A 16,023-nucleotide genomic window follows, 5' to 3' on the forward strand; every position below is an offset into this window, starting at 1 on the left:
TGCATTGGCCACCTTAAATGTATTTTTTATACGTAAAAATCTGATCTGAATAAAAAAAAAATTCAAATATTTTCGTAAAAAAATTTGTTTCTCGACCCACCTTACTGTACGTTTGCACACATACACACACTTAAAATTTTAAGAAATCTGAGCAAAACTCCAAAATTCCACAAAATTTTTAATATATTGTTTAAAAAAAAAAAATTAACCCCACCCTAGTATACATTTGCTAAATTTTATTGGCCGTCTAAAATGTAAATTTTATAGGTAAAAAATCTGATCTGATTAAAAAAATAACATTCAAATATTTTTATAAAAATTTGTATCTCGACCCACCTTACTATACTTATTCACACTTACTACCATTTTGAAATAAAATATTTTTTTTTAAACAAATCTGACCAGAATCCAAAAAAAAATTAAATTTTTTTCCAAAAAAAAAAAAATGTTTTCTCACCCCACCTTAATGTTCATTTTCACACTTATTAACTAACTTATATTTCGGCGGCTTTATTAAATATTCACGACATCGCTGCTTCACACAAAACACACATACATTTACAATTCTATGAAAATACAATTTGAATGCCAATCAAAGGACACATACACACACACATAGACACTTACACACACTTAGAGATCTAAACACACTGACATTATTACAAGAACTTTTGCCTACATTTACACTGTTACATACATATTTACACGATGATATGACGAAACAAATATTTTAAGATTTCGAGCCTCCAACAGCCAAGTCCAGCCATCCAACCATCCATCTGTCGGGACAAGTAAATACTTGGAAAATAAACAGAACTTTGGGAAAACAAATGGAAATGCGTAAGGCAACAAAGAACAACAAAAACAGAAGATGAAAACGCGAATTATGCCGCCAGGATATGCAAAGAACTGCCACGCGTTTTACAGGCCTCACATGCCAACAACAACAATAAAACACTTGAATAAACATCAGGAAGTCCCCACTTCATCCAGATGCAAGCTGATGTCCCTTCCATTGAACGGAGGCTGTGGCCAGGCGAAAAGTCATGGCTGTCAACGAAGTTATATTTCATTTCCGGTACTCAGCCAAAGGCACGGCAATGGCCACAAATTTCGGTGGTACTGTTGGTACCTGTGTCGTTGTTGTTGTTGTTGCTAGGTTGTAGTGACTCTCGCACAGGGCCGGGTAAAAGGAGCTGTTGGCACTTGTTAAAATGGCACTCCTACTCAAAAACTTGCTGTGACGCAAACAGGGCATTGATGGCCGGGAACGCGAACGTGTCAATGTGGCCGATTTGCCAAAGTGAGGCATAAAAGATGCTGCCGTCGTCGTATTGTGGCAGGGATGATTGCGGGACATGGTTAAGAACTTTTTAACCGCACAACTGTCAGCGGCATCACCCACTCCCACTCCCGGTCCGCCACTTGACACCAACGACATTTTACAAGCATTTTGGGATTTCGTATTTGCTTGTATCACATCCTCTGCGTACTAAATATCCGGCATTGCGCCACGTCCCATGTTCAAGTGCTGCCCACCACCTCCAGAGTTGGTGACAACGCCCAGTGTCCGATTTGCCTCCGTATTGGCTTTTGTTTTGGCACAATGCGTTGCCTCGTCCTGGTCATAATCGTCGTCATGTTGCGGTGGCTGCTGTTGGTACAGCTTCGGTTCGGATGTGGAGAATTTATTGAGATCACTGCCAGACATGTGCCCAGTATTGCCCGAATCCACCAGGACATCATCCTGTTCGGTTATGTGAAGATTTAGATCGCTGTGTTTGCTGAACGACGTTGTCATGGTATTGGTGGCCGGGGTGGGCGGATGATAGGGATGGTGATAGGCATGCATTGCGGCCGTTGGGCCATAGACCGATTTCTGCATAGCCGCATGCAGGCTATTCGAGCTAACCGTACGCTCAAGTATTTCACCCCAGTATTTCTCGGAAAGTCCTTCGATGTCGGGACGCATATGCGTGTGGTGGGAATGTAGACCGCTCTTAATGTGAAACGAAGAGCTGCGATTAAGGCTGTTGCTGCGCCCCCGGGCGCAAATGCCCAGCACAGAGGCTGTTTTGCCCGATGACAGATGAGGTTTACCACCGATGATGGAGCCACCACCGCCGCCACCACTGTTCTGCGGTGGCCGAGATGTTGGCGGTTCGGGTGGCATTGGCAGCGTTGTAATTTCTAAATCGGAATTTATGTGACAACATGGTGATTTACTCTCCGGCGTGTCTTCTTGACGTTTACACTGGAAAGGAGAGAAAAAAAAAGAAGAAGAAAATGTCAAGGATAAAACACATGATTTGAAATTAAAAGGATAATAAGGGCAAACAAGAATACGAACATAATAGCCAACGGATTTCCTAATTATAGGCATTTTCGTTTCGGAAAATTTTCATAAAAAAACGATTTTCATAAAAAATTGGATTTTCCACAGGAAAACTGATATTCAGTCCCGGCTGAATAGGATTTTCCCTGGGAAAACTGCTATTCAGCCTGGCTGAATAGGATTTTCCATAGGAAAACTGTTATTCAGCCTGGCTGAGTAGGATTTTCCATGGGGAAATTGCTATTCAGGCGGGCTGAATAGGATTTTCCCTGGGAAAACTGCCATTCAGCCGGGCCGAATAGAGGTTTTCCATAGGAAAATTGGATTTTTCCGTAGAAAACTGGATTTTCCTTGGGAAAAACTGCTATTGAGCCTGGCTGAATAGGTTTTTCCCTTGGAAAATTGTATGTTCCTTGAAAACTGTATGTTCCTTGGGAAAACTGGATTTTTCCTAGGGAAAACTGAATGTTCCGTGAGAGAACTGGATTTTCCTTGGAAAAACTGCTATTCAGCCTGGCTGAATAGGATTTTCCTTGGGAGAACTGCTTTTCAGCCTGGCTGAATAGATGTTTTCCTTGGAAAAACTGCTATTCAGCCTGGCTGAATAGAGGTTTTCCATAGGAAAATTGCTATTCAGCCGGGCTGAATAGAGGTTTTCCATAGGAAAATTGCTATTCAGCCGGGCTGAATAGAGGTTTTCCATAGGAAAATTGCTATTCAGCCGGGCTGAATAGAGGTTTTCCATAGGAAAATTGCTATTCAGCCGGGCTGAATAGAGGTTTTCCATAGGAAAATTGCTATTCAGCCGGGCTGAATAGAGGTTTTCCATAGGAAAATTGCTATTCAGCCGGGCTGAATAGAGGTTTTCCATAGGAAAATTGCTATTCAGCCGGGCTGAATAGAGGTTTTCCATAGGAAAATTGCTATTCAGCCGGGCTGAATAGAGGTTTTCCATAGGAAAATTGCTATTCAGCCGGGCTGAATAGAGGTTTTCCATAGGAAAATTGCTATTCAGCCGGGCTGAATAGAGGTTTTCCATAGGAAAATTGCTATTCAGCCGGGCTGAATAGAGGTTTTCCATAGGAAAATTGCTTTTGAGCCTAGGTGAATGGGATTTCCCACAGGAAACCTCGTTTTTCTTTGGAAAAACTGGATTTTTCCTTGAAAACACTCAATTTTTCATTGGAAAAACTGGATTTTCCTTGGAAAAAACTGGATTTTTCTTTGGAAAATCTGGATTTTTCCTTGGAAAAACTGAATTTTTCCTTGGGAAAACTGGATTTTCTTTGGGAAAACTAGATTTTCCTTGGGAAAACTGCTATTTAGCCTGGCTGAATAGGATTTTCCTCGGGAAAACTGCTGTTCAGCCTCGCTGAACAGGATTTTCCTTGGGAAAACGGCTATTCCCTTTCCATAAAACTTATCTCAAAGCCTGCAAAAATATTCTTTTTTAAAATTTCCCCATCCCTTTCTTTAATTCAATCAAATCAACTTCGATGCCTTCATCCTTTAACAGATTTATCCTTGCCAAGGCAACCCTTTCCCCTTTTCAAAAAAAAAAAAGAAATTGAATTAGATTTCATTCATTTCAATTCAATAACTCAATACAAAAAGCTTTTAGCACTGTCTGCTTTATGAAAATGGAATCAAAGAAGAATGGAACTCGCACACCAACAAAAAAAGAAAATCAACAGGACATCAAGTTCTTCGAGGAAAAAAAACCAAAGAAAATTCCTTTTTGTGGGGAAAAATGAAAGCAAGAAAAAAACCTAGAGACTAAAACAACAAATCAAACAATTCATTCATGGCCCAACATTTGAAGGCAATGGATCCCCCTGCCCTCCAATGAGAAATGAGAAAAAAAGAAGAAAATTCCAAACAATAACATTCAAATGAAAATTGGAAAGAAAAATTCAACAGCAACAAAGCCACAAAAGAAAAAAAAAACCGAACCTAACCTTAAATACAATTGGAACTAAATAAGAGGTTTAACTTCCAAACCATGAACACCAAAAAAAAAAAAAAATAAAGCAACAACAACAACAACAATTTATTTCCACTTGGATCCAGGGATCTCTGAATTTAGTCACCTAACCCCCTCAGTGTTTTTAGAGTTCTTGTAAGTTCCAGCCATAGCTAATCAGGCACGTAACAGGACTATGGACATTTAATTTTTTTTTTTTTTTTTTTTTTTTTTGTTATGCCTCGACAAGGACAGTAAGGAAATCTAAATGGAATTTGAATTATAGCCAAGTAAACGTTTTGCTAGTCATTTTCCAGCCACGTTTTTGCCATATCCAATTAGGCAGCAACAATTTGGTGAAGGATTAATAATATTTTCCGCAGGAAGTTCGCCATTTAGCGGAGCTGAATTTGATTTTCCTTGAAATATTTGCAGATTCAGCCCAGTTGGATTGGGGGTTTTCATGGGAAGTTTTGCAATTTAGCATAACTGAATGGGATTTTCTATGGGAAATTTTGGAATTTTCATGGAAAGTCAGCCCGACTGAATAGGATTTTCAGATACGAAAACTGCCATTCAGCCCGGCTGAATAGGATTTTCCCAGAGGAAAATTGCTATTCAGCCTCGGTTGAATGGGATTTTCCATAGAAAAACTGCCATTCAGCCCGGCTGGATAGGATTTTCCCAGAGGAAAATTGCTATTCAGCCTCGGTTGAATGGGATTTTCCATAGAAAAACTGCCATTCAGTCTGGCTGAATGGGATTTTCCATAGGAAAACTGCCATTCAGCCTGGCTGAATGGGATTTTCCATAGGAAAACTGCCATTCAGCCTGGCTGAATGGGATTTTCCATAGGAAAACTGCCATTCAGCCTGGCTGAATGGGATTTTCCATAGGAAAACTGCCATTCAGCCTGGCTGAATGGGATTTTCCATAGGAAAACTGCCATTCAGCCTGGCTGAATGGGATTTTCCATAGGAAAACTGCCATTCAGCCTGGCTGAATGGGATTTTCCATAGGAAAACTGCCATTCAGCCTGGCTGAATGGGATTTTCCATAGGAAAACTGCCATTCAGCCTGGCTGAATGGGATTTTCCATAGGAAAACTGCCATTCAGCCTGGCTGAATGGGATTTTCCATAGGAAAACTGCCATTCAGCCTGGCTGAATGGGATTTTCCATAGGAAAACTGCCATTCAGCCTGGCTGAATGGGATTTTCCATAGGGAAAACTGCCATTCAGCCTGGCTGAATGGGATTTTCCATAGGAAAACTGCCATTCAGCCTGGCTGAATGGGATTTTCCATAGGAAAACTGCCATTCAGCCTGGCTGAATGGGATTTTCCATAGGAAAATTAGCATTCAGCCCGGCTGAATGGGATTTTCCATAGGAAAATTGGCATTCAGCCCTTCTGAATGGGATTTTCCATAGGAAAATTGGCATTCAGCCCGCCTGAATGGGATTTTCCATCGGAAAACTGCCATTCAGCCTGGCTGTATGGGATTTTCCTTGGTAAAACTGCTATTCAGACTGGTTGAATGGGATTTTCCGTCGGGAAAACCTTAGGAAGTTCGCCATTCAGTGGAGCTAAATTTGATTTTCCTTGAAATATTTGCAATTCAGCCCAGTTGGATTAGGGCTTTCTCAGGAAATTCCCAATTCCGCGTAACTGACTGGGATTTTTTATGGGAAATTTTAGAATTTCCATCGAAAGTCAGCCGGGCTGAATAGAAGTTTTCCACCGGAAAATCCAGTTCAATCCGGAAAACCTTTGGCCCATACCAGCTCAATACATGTTCCTTTAGAATATCCTGAAATCGTCCCTGTTTATTTCGGTTCTCCATGGAAAAATGTTCAACTCAACCCGGCTGAGTAGGACTTTCCATAGACAATTTTTTATTACCCCCTTCCCTCTCTCCCTGGCATTTTATACTCCAATGAACAATAGAGGGTCCTCAATATTATTGACACCACTCCCCAACACTCTCCCCCCACCTCTCCAACCATCCATCCATCCATCCTCTTAATTTAATAAAAAAAAATTTATTTGAAATTTTAGATAATTTTCCATGGAAAGTCCGCCGGGCTGAATAGAAGTTTTCCACCGGAAAATCCAGTTAAATCCGGAAAACCTTTGGCCCATCCCAGCTCAATATATGTTCCTTCAGAATATCCCGAAATCGACACCATTGAATTCGGTTCTCCATGAAAAATCCTTAATTCAGCACGGCTGAGTAGGATTTTTCATGGAAAATTTTTTGTTACCACCTCCCTCTCGTCCTGGCATTTTATATTCCAATGAACAATAGAGGGTCCTCAATATTATTAACACCACTCCTCCCCCTATCTCTACCCCCCTCCCTCCCCATCTCTCTCCAACCATCCATCCATCCTCACGAAAAATCCTCTTAATTTAATAAAAACCTCCTAATTTCGCTTGGATTCACATATGGGTCCCCCCCCTCCCAAAAAAAAATATCAATAAATTATATTTAATCCTTATAAATGATCGCACACATAAACGGCTTAATAAAATCCATTAGAAATGCCAGACACATCCATGGTCCTGGTCCTCCCTTTACAATGAGTGCTCGTTTGTAGTCATCAAAAGGATACAAGCCAGTGGAAAAAAGGATACCAAACACCGAACTCTAATTGTAACGAAAAAAAAATGAAACTAAAAACCGGCATCGACAAGGACTTACCCTCCAAGGATTCATGACCTTTTTGCTAATGCGCCTAAAGTCATCATTTAGCAGCCAATAAATGAAGGGATTCCAAAAACTATTGCTCAAGGCAGTCCAGGTGACCACAAAGTCCAGAAAGGGAGGTAGCTGGAATGGAAGAAAGGAAGGAAAAAAGGCAACAGAAAAAAACATCAGCAAAAATTAATTACTCATTGTCCAAAGAGGAGGAGGAGGGGGAAGGGAAGGGGAACTCCCCCTCCACCCATCATCAGGGGTGTGCTCCATTATCATTGTTATATATATTTATTTTCTATTGCATAGTTTCAGGGGTTAAATACTTGCCTTTGAACCCGTACAGGTTGCCACAATTTCCTGGATTGTCCAGGGTGTAACCATAACAATGAAGCCCAATGAAATAGCTGCCATGGAACGTGACGTGGCTCCACTTGATTTCTTCTCTCGGCTCGGCGGTGTGGGGGCAATCTGCAAAAAGGTCCGGTACGGCACGACAAACAATGCCCGACAAAATTTCCATTAAATTAATAAAAAGGAGAAAGGAAGGGCAGAGGGAGGGTAGGACACAAAGATAAAAAACAGCAATCGGTGAATTGTTAATTAAGTAAATGTGCGGCTGACTTGGAGGACAATGTCCTGCCACAATGGAAAAATGATGTCAAGAGCGATATTTTCTTTAAGGACATGCGGAAATTTAATTTGCAACAATTTAAATAAGCCAGGCTGAATGGGAGTTTTCCTAGAGAAAAACCTTTTCAGCCGGGGCTGAATGGGAGTTTTACTAGGAAAACCCTCTTTAGCCGGGGTTGAATGGGAGTTTTCCTATGGAAAACCCTTTTCAGCAGGGGCGGAATGGGAGTTTTCCTAGGGAAAACCCTATTCAGCCAGGCTGAATAGCAGTTTCCTAGGGAAAACCCTATTCAGCCAGGCTGAATAGCAGTTTCCTAGGGAAAACCCTATTCAGCCAGGCTGAATAGCAATTTTCCTATGGAAAACTCCTATTCAGCCCGGCTGAATAGCAATTTTCCTATGGAAAACTCCTATTCAGCCCGGCTGAATAGCAATTTTCCTATGGAAAACTCCTATTCAGCCCGGCTGAATAGCAATTTTCCTATGGAAAACTCCTATTCAGCCCGGCTGAATAGCAATTTTCCTATGGAAAACTCCTATTCAGCCCGGCTGAATAGCAATTTTCCTATGGAAAACTCCTATTCAGCCCGGCTGAATAGCAATTTTCCTATGGAAAACTCCTATTCAGCCCGGCTGAATAGCAATTTTCCTATGGAAAACTCCTATTCAGCCCGGCTGAATAGCAATTTTCCTATGGAAAACTCCTATTCAGCCCGGCTGAATAGCAATTTTCCTATGGAAAACTCCTATTCAGCCCGGCTGAATAGCAATTTCCTATGGAAAACTCCTATTCAGCCCGGCTGAATAGCAATTTTCCTATGGAAAACTCCTATTCAGCCCGGCTGAATAGCAATTTTCCTATGGAAAACTCCTATTCAGCCAGGCTGAATAGCAGTGTTCCTATGGAAACCCCTATTCAGCCCGGCTGAATAGCAATTTTCCTAAGGAAAACACCTATTCTGCCAAGCTGAATAGCAATTTTCCTATGGAAAACTCCTATTCTGCCAGGCTGAATAGCAATTTTGCTATGGAAAACTCCTATTCAGCCCGGCTGAATAGCAATTTTCCTACGGAAAACTCCTATTCAGCCTGGCTGAGTAGCAGTTTTCCTATGGAAAATCCCATTCAGCCGGGCTGAATAGCCGTTTTCCTATGGAAAATCCCGGCTGAATAGCAGTTTTTCTATGGAAAACCTTTATTCAGCCAGGCTGAATAGCAGTTTTCCTTTGGAAAACCAGATTAGGGTTTGCCATGGAAACTCCTATTCAGTCTCAGCTGATTGGTAGCTTCTCACCCTTGACCCTTCCTGTCATTATTTGTGTTTTTGATGCTGCCAACTAACCTTTTTCGTTATGTTATTCCCCGCAAAACCCAAGCCCATGCTCATGGCCATGCTGAGGTTCATCACCGGGGTATTGGGCAGCATTGTTGTGGGTGTGTTCAGACAACCCATGGGAGTGTTGCCATCCACACTGGATGGCGTTGCCACAGTACTGCCACCACCACCACTGCCGGCACTGTCTCCCCGCCTTAGCTGGTGATGTTGCTGGGCTTGTTGGTGTAGCTGTTGTTGATGTTGTTGTTGCTGTTGCTGCTGATGATGTTGCGGATGATGCATCATGTGCATGTGTGTGTGATAGGGATGATAGTAGGGTGGGTGTTGCTGTTGCTGCTGGTGATGATGCTGCTGCTGCTGATAGGCTGGATGTTGCAGGGCCGCTGTCAGCGGCATTGTTGGTTCGTTGGGTGCGAAACGACTCATATGAAAGCTGGAGCCGTAGCAGTACATTAGCACCATGGTGGTGGGGAAATAAAAACCACATGTGGCCAATATTCGATATGAGGCCTTGCTGTAGAATGGCTCACAGGCCATTAGACCGGTGTTATTGAAATAATAGCCTGAAAAAGAGGGTTAGGAGAAAGGGAGGAGGGGGAGGGGAGAGGGGACAAGAAGAGAAAAACACAAAAGATATTTTTTAAACATTTAATGAAATAAATTTAATAGAAATTCCTTTCCCCAGGGCTCAGATAATTAAGGAAACCATGATTGCCATGGGAGCGTATAAGTAATGACAAAACGTATACGCTCCCATTATCTCTATTTTTAGGCGAATTTCAATCAAGGGTGATATTGGAGGTTCTCCAATCCCCACCCCACGTCAGTTTTGATTTTTATTTGATTGATTTCTCATTTCATTACCCAAATTACCTCCCATTAGCTTGGCTTAAAATTTGGCCTCCTTAGCCTCCCTTTGGAAATCAAGATTTAAATGCCATGTCACCCACACATAAACATACACACACAGACACATTATTTACTTACCTTTGGGCAAAACTAAAAAGCCAAATATTGTCAGACTTATAATCCAAGTCAGGCTAAGAACGGCCACACAACCCTAAAGTCCACAGGCCATTGGAGAAATGAGACGAGACGAAAAGAAAGAAAGAAAAAAGAAAACATGTTACGTAAATGTACATTAACAATGTCCTTAGGCATGGCTACTGCATGGGAACCCAGCATGGGGTTCCCAGGCTGCTGCTGTTTCTTGGGGTTAGGGAAAAATTCATTAAATTATAATATATGTTAATAAAATTCAGGTGTACGGCTGTGTGTGTGTCTCTCACATCAGGTCAATGTAGGGGTGATGGGCCAAAGCCCCCATTTAAGGTAGGTAAAAAGCAAAATGGTTTAACTAATAAAATTAACAGTAAGGGAATTTGACTTCCGATATCAGAAATTATAAAAAAAAAAACATTTAAAAAAATTGATTTAGACTACTTTGCCTTTGAACCATAACCAGAATCGTTGTTCCCTTCACAAAATTACAAGATTTTTTTTTGCGGGTGGATATAAATTTGATATACTTAAAAGGTAGCAAAATGACATAACTATTAAAATTAAAACTAAGAGATAAGGGACTTCCGATATCAGAAATTATAAAAAAAAATATTTAAAAATTTTGATTTAGGCTACTTTGCCTTTACACCATAACCAGAATCGTTGTACCCTTGTCAAAATTACAAGATTTTTTTTCTGCGGGTGGATAGAAATTTTATGTACTTAAATGCTTTCTAAGATAAAAGTATTGTCAGCGAAATCCTTTATGGGGAACCCAAATTGCGGTTGTGAGCCTGTTGTGAGCTCTTGGACCTATAATGAGTGTTTGGGCCTATAATGAGCCTATATTGCACTGGTGAGCCCACACTGAACTGGCGATCTTCTAGTGAGCCTATATTGAGCTGCTGAGCCTATATGGAGCTGGTGAGCCGATAGTGAATTGTTTAGCCTCTAGGATGCTGTTGAACTTCTAGTGAAGATATTTTGAGCAGGTGTGGCTATAGTGATCTGTCTGGCTGGCTGATGAGCTTTTAGTGAACTCATAGTGAGCTGTCGGGTCTATAGGAAACTGGTGAGTCTATAGTGCTCTGTTGGGCCTATAGTTAGGCTATATTGTACTGCTGAGCCTACACTGAGCTGACCAGCTTCTATTGAGACTATATTGAGCTGGTGGGCTTATAATTAGTTGTCGAGCCCATAGTGAGCTACCGAGGCTATTTAGAGCCTATATTGAAGTAGTAAACCCATAGTATGCTGTCTGGCCTACAATGAGCTGTTGGACCATTAGGGAGCCTATGTTTAAGTGGTGAGCCTATATTGGTGTGTCCATAGCGAGCTGGTGACTCTATGGGTAGCCTTGATTAAGGTTGTGAACCTGTAGTGAGTTCTCGAGCCTATAATGAGTGGTTGGATCTATAATGAGCCTTTATTATTCTGGTGGCATACACTGAGCCTGCCAACTTTAAGAGAGCCTATATTGAGCTGGTGAGCTTCTAGTGAGCCTATAGTGAGTTGTCGAACCTCTTGTTAATTGGAGAGTTATAGGAAATTGTACTGGTGAGCCTTCACTGAGCTGACCAGCTTCTATTGAGCCTATATTGAGCTGATGTACCTATAATGAGTTGTCGAGCCCATAGTGAGCTGCTAAGACTATAGAGAGCTTATATTGAAGTAGTGAGCCTGTAGTATACTGTCGGGCCTACAATGAGCTTTTGGGCCATTAATGAGTCTATGTTTAAGTGGTGAGCCTATATTTGGCTGGTGTGTCCATAGTGAGCTGGTGACTCTATGGGTAACCTTAATTGAGATTGTGAGCCTGTAGTGAGCTGATAAGCTTCTAGTGAGCCTATAGTGAACTGTTGGGCCTACAGTGAACTGGAGAGCTTATAATGAATCTATATTGAGCCTATATTGAGCTGGTCAGCATATAGTGAGTTGTCTAGCCTATATTGAGCCGTTCAGTCTATAGTTATCTGCCGAGGCCATATAGAGCCTATATTGAAATAGTGAGCCTATGGTAAGCTGTCGGGCCTACAATGAGCTGTTGGGCCATTAGTGAGCCTATGTTTAAGTGGTGAGCCTATATTGGGCTGGTGTGTCTATAGTAACTGGTGAATCCATGGTAGCCGTAATTGAGATTGTGAGCCTGTACTGAGCTCTCGGGCCTATAATGAGCCAATATTTTACTGGTGAGCCCACACTGAACTGTGGGCGAGCTTCTTGTGAGACGATATTGAGCTTGTGAACCTATAGTGAGTTGTTAAGCCTCTAGTAAATTGGTAAACTTCTTGTGAACCTATATTGAGCAGGTGAGCGTATAGTGATCTGTCGGGTCTATGGCGAGCTGTTGGGCCTATAGTGAGCCTATATTATACTCTTAAGCCTACACTGAACTGGCGAGCTTCAATTGAGCCTATATTGAGCTCAAGTGTCTATAGAGAGTTCTCGAGCCTATAGTTATCTACCATGACTACAGAGAGCCTACATTGAAGTAGTGAGCCTATAGTAAGCTGTCAGGCCTATAATTGGGTTGGTGTGTCTATAGTAAGCTGGTGACTCCATGGGTAGCCTTAATTAAAATTGTGATCCTGTAGTGAGCTCTCGGGCCCATAATGAGTGGTTGGACCTATAATGAGCCAATATTTTACTGGTGAGCCTACACTGAACTGTGGGCGAACTTCTAGTGAGACTATATTGAGCTCGTGGGCCTATAGTGATCTGTCAGGCCTATAGAGAGCTGATCAGCTTCTAGTGAGCCTATATTGAGTTGGTGAGCGTATAGTAAGCTGTCAGGCCTATAGATAGCTGATGAGCTTCTAGTGAGCCTATAGTAAGTTGCTGAGCCTCTTATTAACTGGAGAAATGAAGGAAATTGTGAAAAAAAATTAAAAATGTGATTTAGGCTGATTTGCCTTTCAGCCATACCCAGAGTACCCATTGTACCCTAGACTGCATTGCAAGAATGTTCGGTGCATGGCTATAAATTTGCTATACTTAGATGTTCTCTAAGAAAAAAATATTGTCAGCGAAATCCTTTTCTTAAAAGAAAAGATGAAAGCCCTTGAATTTTCCCGAGAAACCCTTAAAAACGAAATCCCTTGAATTTTCCTGGGAAACCCTTAAAAACGAAAGTCCTTGAACTTTTCTGGGAAACCCTTAAAAACGAAAGCCCTTGAATTTTTCTGGGGTTTCTTAAAAACTACTAAAAGGTATCTCAGGGGTTGCATGGGGTTTCCAATGAGAATAAATATATTCTTCTCAACCGAATAGTGTTTTACATTGGGAAATCTTCCATCTTCCAAATCAGCCTGGATGAATAGGATTTTCCTTGGGAAAACCTCATTGTAGCTTGGGTAAATAGGGAATTTTCTTGGAAAAATTTCTGTACAACCCGGCTAAAAGGGGTTGCCCTTGCCCAAATCTTCAATTTAGCCCGGTGAGTAGTGTTTTTTTTTTTTTTCCTAGGAAATATTCCATTCAGTCCTTCTCTACAGAATTTTCTTTGGGAAATTCTATTTTCCTCTCTGAAATTTTCACTAAATCTAATTTTGGAAAATTCCAAGGTAAAAAATTGTAAAAAAACACAATCAAAGACAGAGTTACATTAAGAAATACCAGAATGTCTTCCATGGGTTACTTGGGGTTTTCAATGGGAACACATTTATTAAACCCAGCAGGATAAATCTCCCTATCCTGCTGGGTTTAATAAATGTATTCCATAGGAAATCTTCCACTCAGCCCGGATTTTTCAATGCAGCTCGTTGAAAAACTGGAATTTTCTTTGGGGGAAATTTATCTTCAAAAGTGGTTAACCCACACGAAATCCTCTATTCTGCCCCTCTAAATAGGGTTTTCCATGGGAAATCTTTTATTCTGCCTTCCGAATATGATTTTCCCCTTGAAAAATTCTCCATTTTCCTCTCAATATCATAAATTTTCTCCAGTAACTTTTATTAAATCTATTTTTTGGAAAATTCCAAAGTAATAACACTTATCTCATTCAAAATCATTTACAAAATAAAGATACGTTTCGTTACAGCCCCCTGCCCGCCCCTAGCTCTGTTCACTTTTGTTGTAGTTTCAATACTCCAAGTAATTGTTATTTTTTATTCTGAAATTTTGTTGTTGCCATTGTTTTTGGTTTTCTGTGAGTTGCCCAACTAATCCTTAAGTGGGCTGACTTGGCTGAGGCTGCCAAATGGTCTCCAATGAATGTTGGGCCACAATAAGCCAAGCCAAGCCAAGCCAAACAAACAAAAATAATATAACCAACTCAATTCGTTTACATTATCTTCTTGTAGTAGTTTTCGAAAAAAACAAACTTTTTGGTTTCGTGTCAAATTTGTGCCAGGGGCGTAGAGGAAGGGGGGACGTCGAAAAGTCATTTAAATCCGCAAGAACAAATTAAAAGCTCCTTGGAGAGGATGTCTGACTTTTTTCTAGAAAAAAAAAAATGAAAAATATATCAGTCTTAAGCCCCCTCCCCCAATGCCTACGCCCCTGAATTCGTTCTTTTACTGCCACTCCAAACTCAGTTAAAGCCAACTTTCCCCGAAACAACAAACAAGTAGAACATTAAACTGTGTAAAATAGATCCTTGTAATATTGGCATTGTTCTGCCAAACTACCCCTCCCACCCCGCTACACCTCTCTTCCGTGTCACATTCAATGTCACATTTAGAAAAAAAGACATTTTAGCTTAAATTTTAATGTCCATGTCCAAAACTTGGGACTTAAACAAAAAATTATAATAATATATATTTTTTTGGTAATTTTACGAGCCTTTTGTTAGCTGGAGATCCAAAAGAGAGCCATTAGTGACATGGCGAGTCTACATAGAGCTATTGAGCCTTTTGTAGCCTTGGGAGCCTTGGGAGCGTAATGAGTCTATAGTGACCCCATAGTCCTAGTCCTAGGGAATCTATAGTCACCTAGCTGGATTGTGGTAAGTTAAAGAGCCTATGCTGAGCTATCTAATCTATTGTGATCTATTGAGTCTATAGTGAACCATTAGTGAGCTGGCGAGTCAATATTGAGTTGACAAGTTTAGAGTAACCTATCAAGTCTATAATGAAGTAAAGAGGCTATAGTGAGCTGTCGAGCCTATAAACAATCCATAGTGACTATAGGCGATCCTATAGTGACCTAGCAAGGCTACAGTGGCCTAGGGAGCCAATAGTGAGCAGGAGAGCTTATAGTGGCTTGTTGAGCCCAAAGTAAGCTGGTGTGCCTATAGTGCGCCTTAAGTAGCCGTTAGCACGTCCATAGAGACCTAGGGAGCCTATAGTTACCTAGCGAGCTTATAGTAATCTGGAGATCCTATGTTGAGCTAGCAAGTCTATTGTGAGCAATTGAATCTATAGCCAAACATTAGTGAGCTGGCGAGTCAATATTGAGTTGACAAATTCACAATAACCTCTCAAAGCTATAATGACGTAAAGAGGCTATAGTGAGCTGACGAGCCTATAATCAATCCATAGTGACTATAGGCGATCCAATAGTGACCTAGCAAGGCTAGAGTGCTCTAGGGAGCCCATAGTGAGCTGGAGAGCTTACAGTGAGTTGTTGAGCCCAAAGTAAGCTGGTGAGCCGTTAGCACGCCCATAGAGTCCTAGGGAGCCTATAGTTACCTAGCGAGCTTATAGTAATCTGGAGATCCTATGTTGAGCTAGCAAGTATATTGTGAGCAATTTATAGCCAAGCATTAGTGAGCTGGCAAGTTAAGCGTAACCTCTCAAGTCTATAACGGCGTAAAGAGTCTATAGTGAGCTACCGAGCCTAAATTCAATTAATAGTAACTATAGGCTATCCTAGAGTGACCTAACAAGGCTATAGCGACATAGGGAGCCAATAGTGATCTGGAGAGCCTATAGTGAACTGTTGAGCCCACAGTAAGCTAGTGAGCCTATAGTAAGTCATAAGTGAGCTATTAGTGATCTAGGAATCTAATAGTCAGTTGGTGCACTTGAAGTGAACTGACGAGTCCATAGGGAGCCTGACAAACCAATGGTGACCCTTCGAGGCTATACTGAGCAGGAGGCCTATGTTGAGCTACT

At 41.2% G+C, this 16,023-nt stretch overlaps 1 protein-coding gene across 1 annotated transcript in view; it reads right to left on the bottom strand.

Moving 5' to 3' along the window:
• Positions 1–1,481: 1,481 nt before the first annotated feature.
• LOC101893868 (5-hydroxytryptamine receptor 1A-beta) overlaps positions 1,482–16,023 on the bottom strand; it is a 78,431-nt gene continuing 63,889 nt past the window's right edge. The window contains exons 5-9 of the mRNA XM_020037108.2: positions 9,953–10,025; positions 8,972–9,528; positions 7,327–7,467; positions 7,003–7,131; positions 1,482–2,254 (exon numbers count right to left, since the gene is read on the bottom strand). Coding sequence (XP_019892667.2) covers positions 1,493–2,254; positions 7,003–7,131; positions 7,327–7,467; positions 8,972–9,528; positions 9,953–10,025 — 1,662 coding nt within the window. The 3' untranslated portion in view covers positions 1,482–1,492. The remainder of the gene's footprint in view (positions 2,255–7,002; positions 7,132–7,326; positions 7,468–8,971; positions 9,529–9,952; positions 10,026–16,023) is intronic.

This window comes from Musca domestica, unplaced genomic scaffold, assembly GCF_030504385.1.
Source record: "Musca domestica strain aabys unplaced genomic scaffold, Musca_domestica.polishedcontigs.V.1.1 58, whole genome shotgun sequence".
Taxonomy (NCBI): domain Eukaryota; kingdom Metazoa; phylum Arthropoda; class Insecta; order Diptera; family Muscidae; genus Musca; species Musca domestica.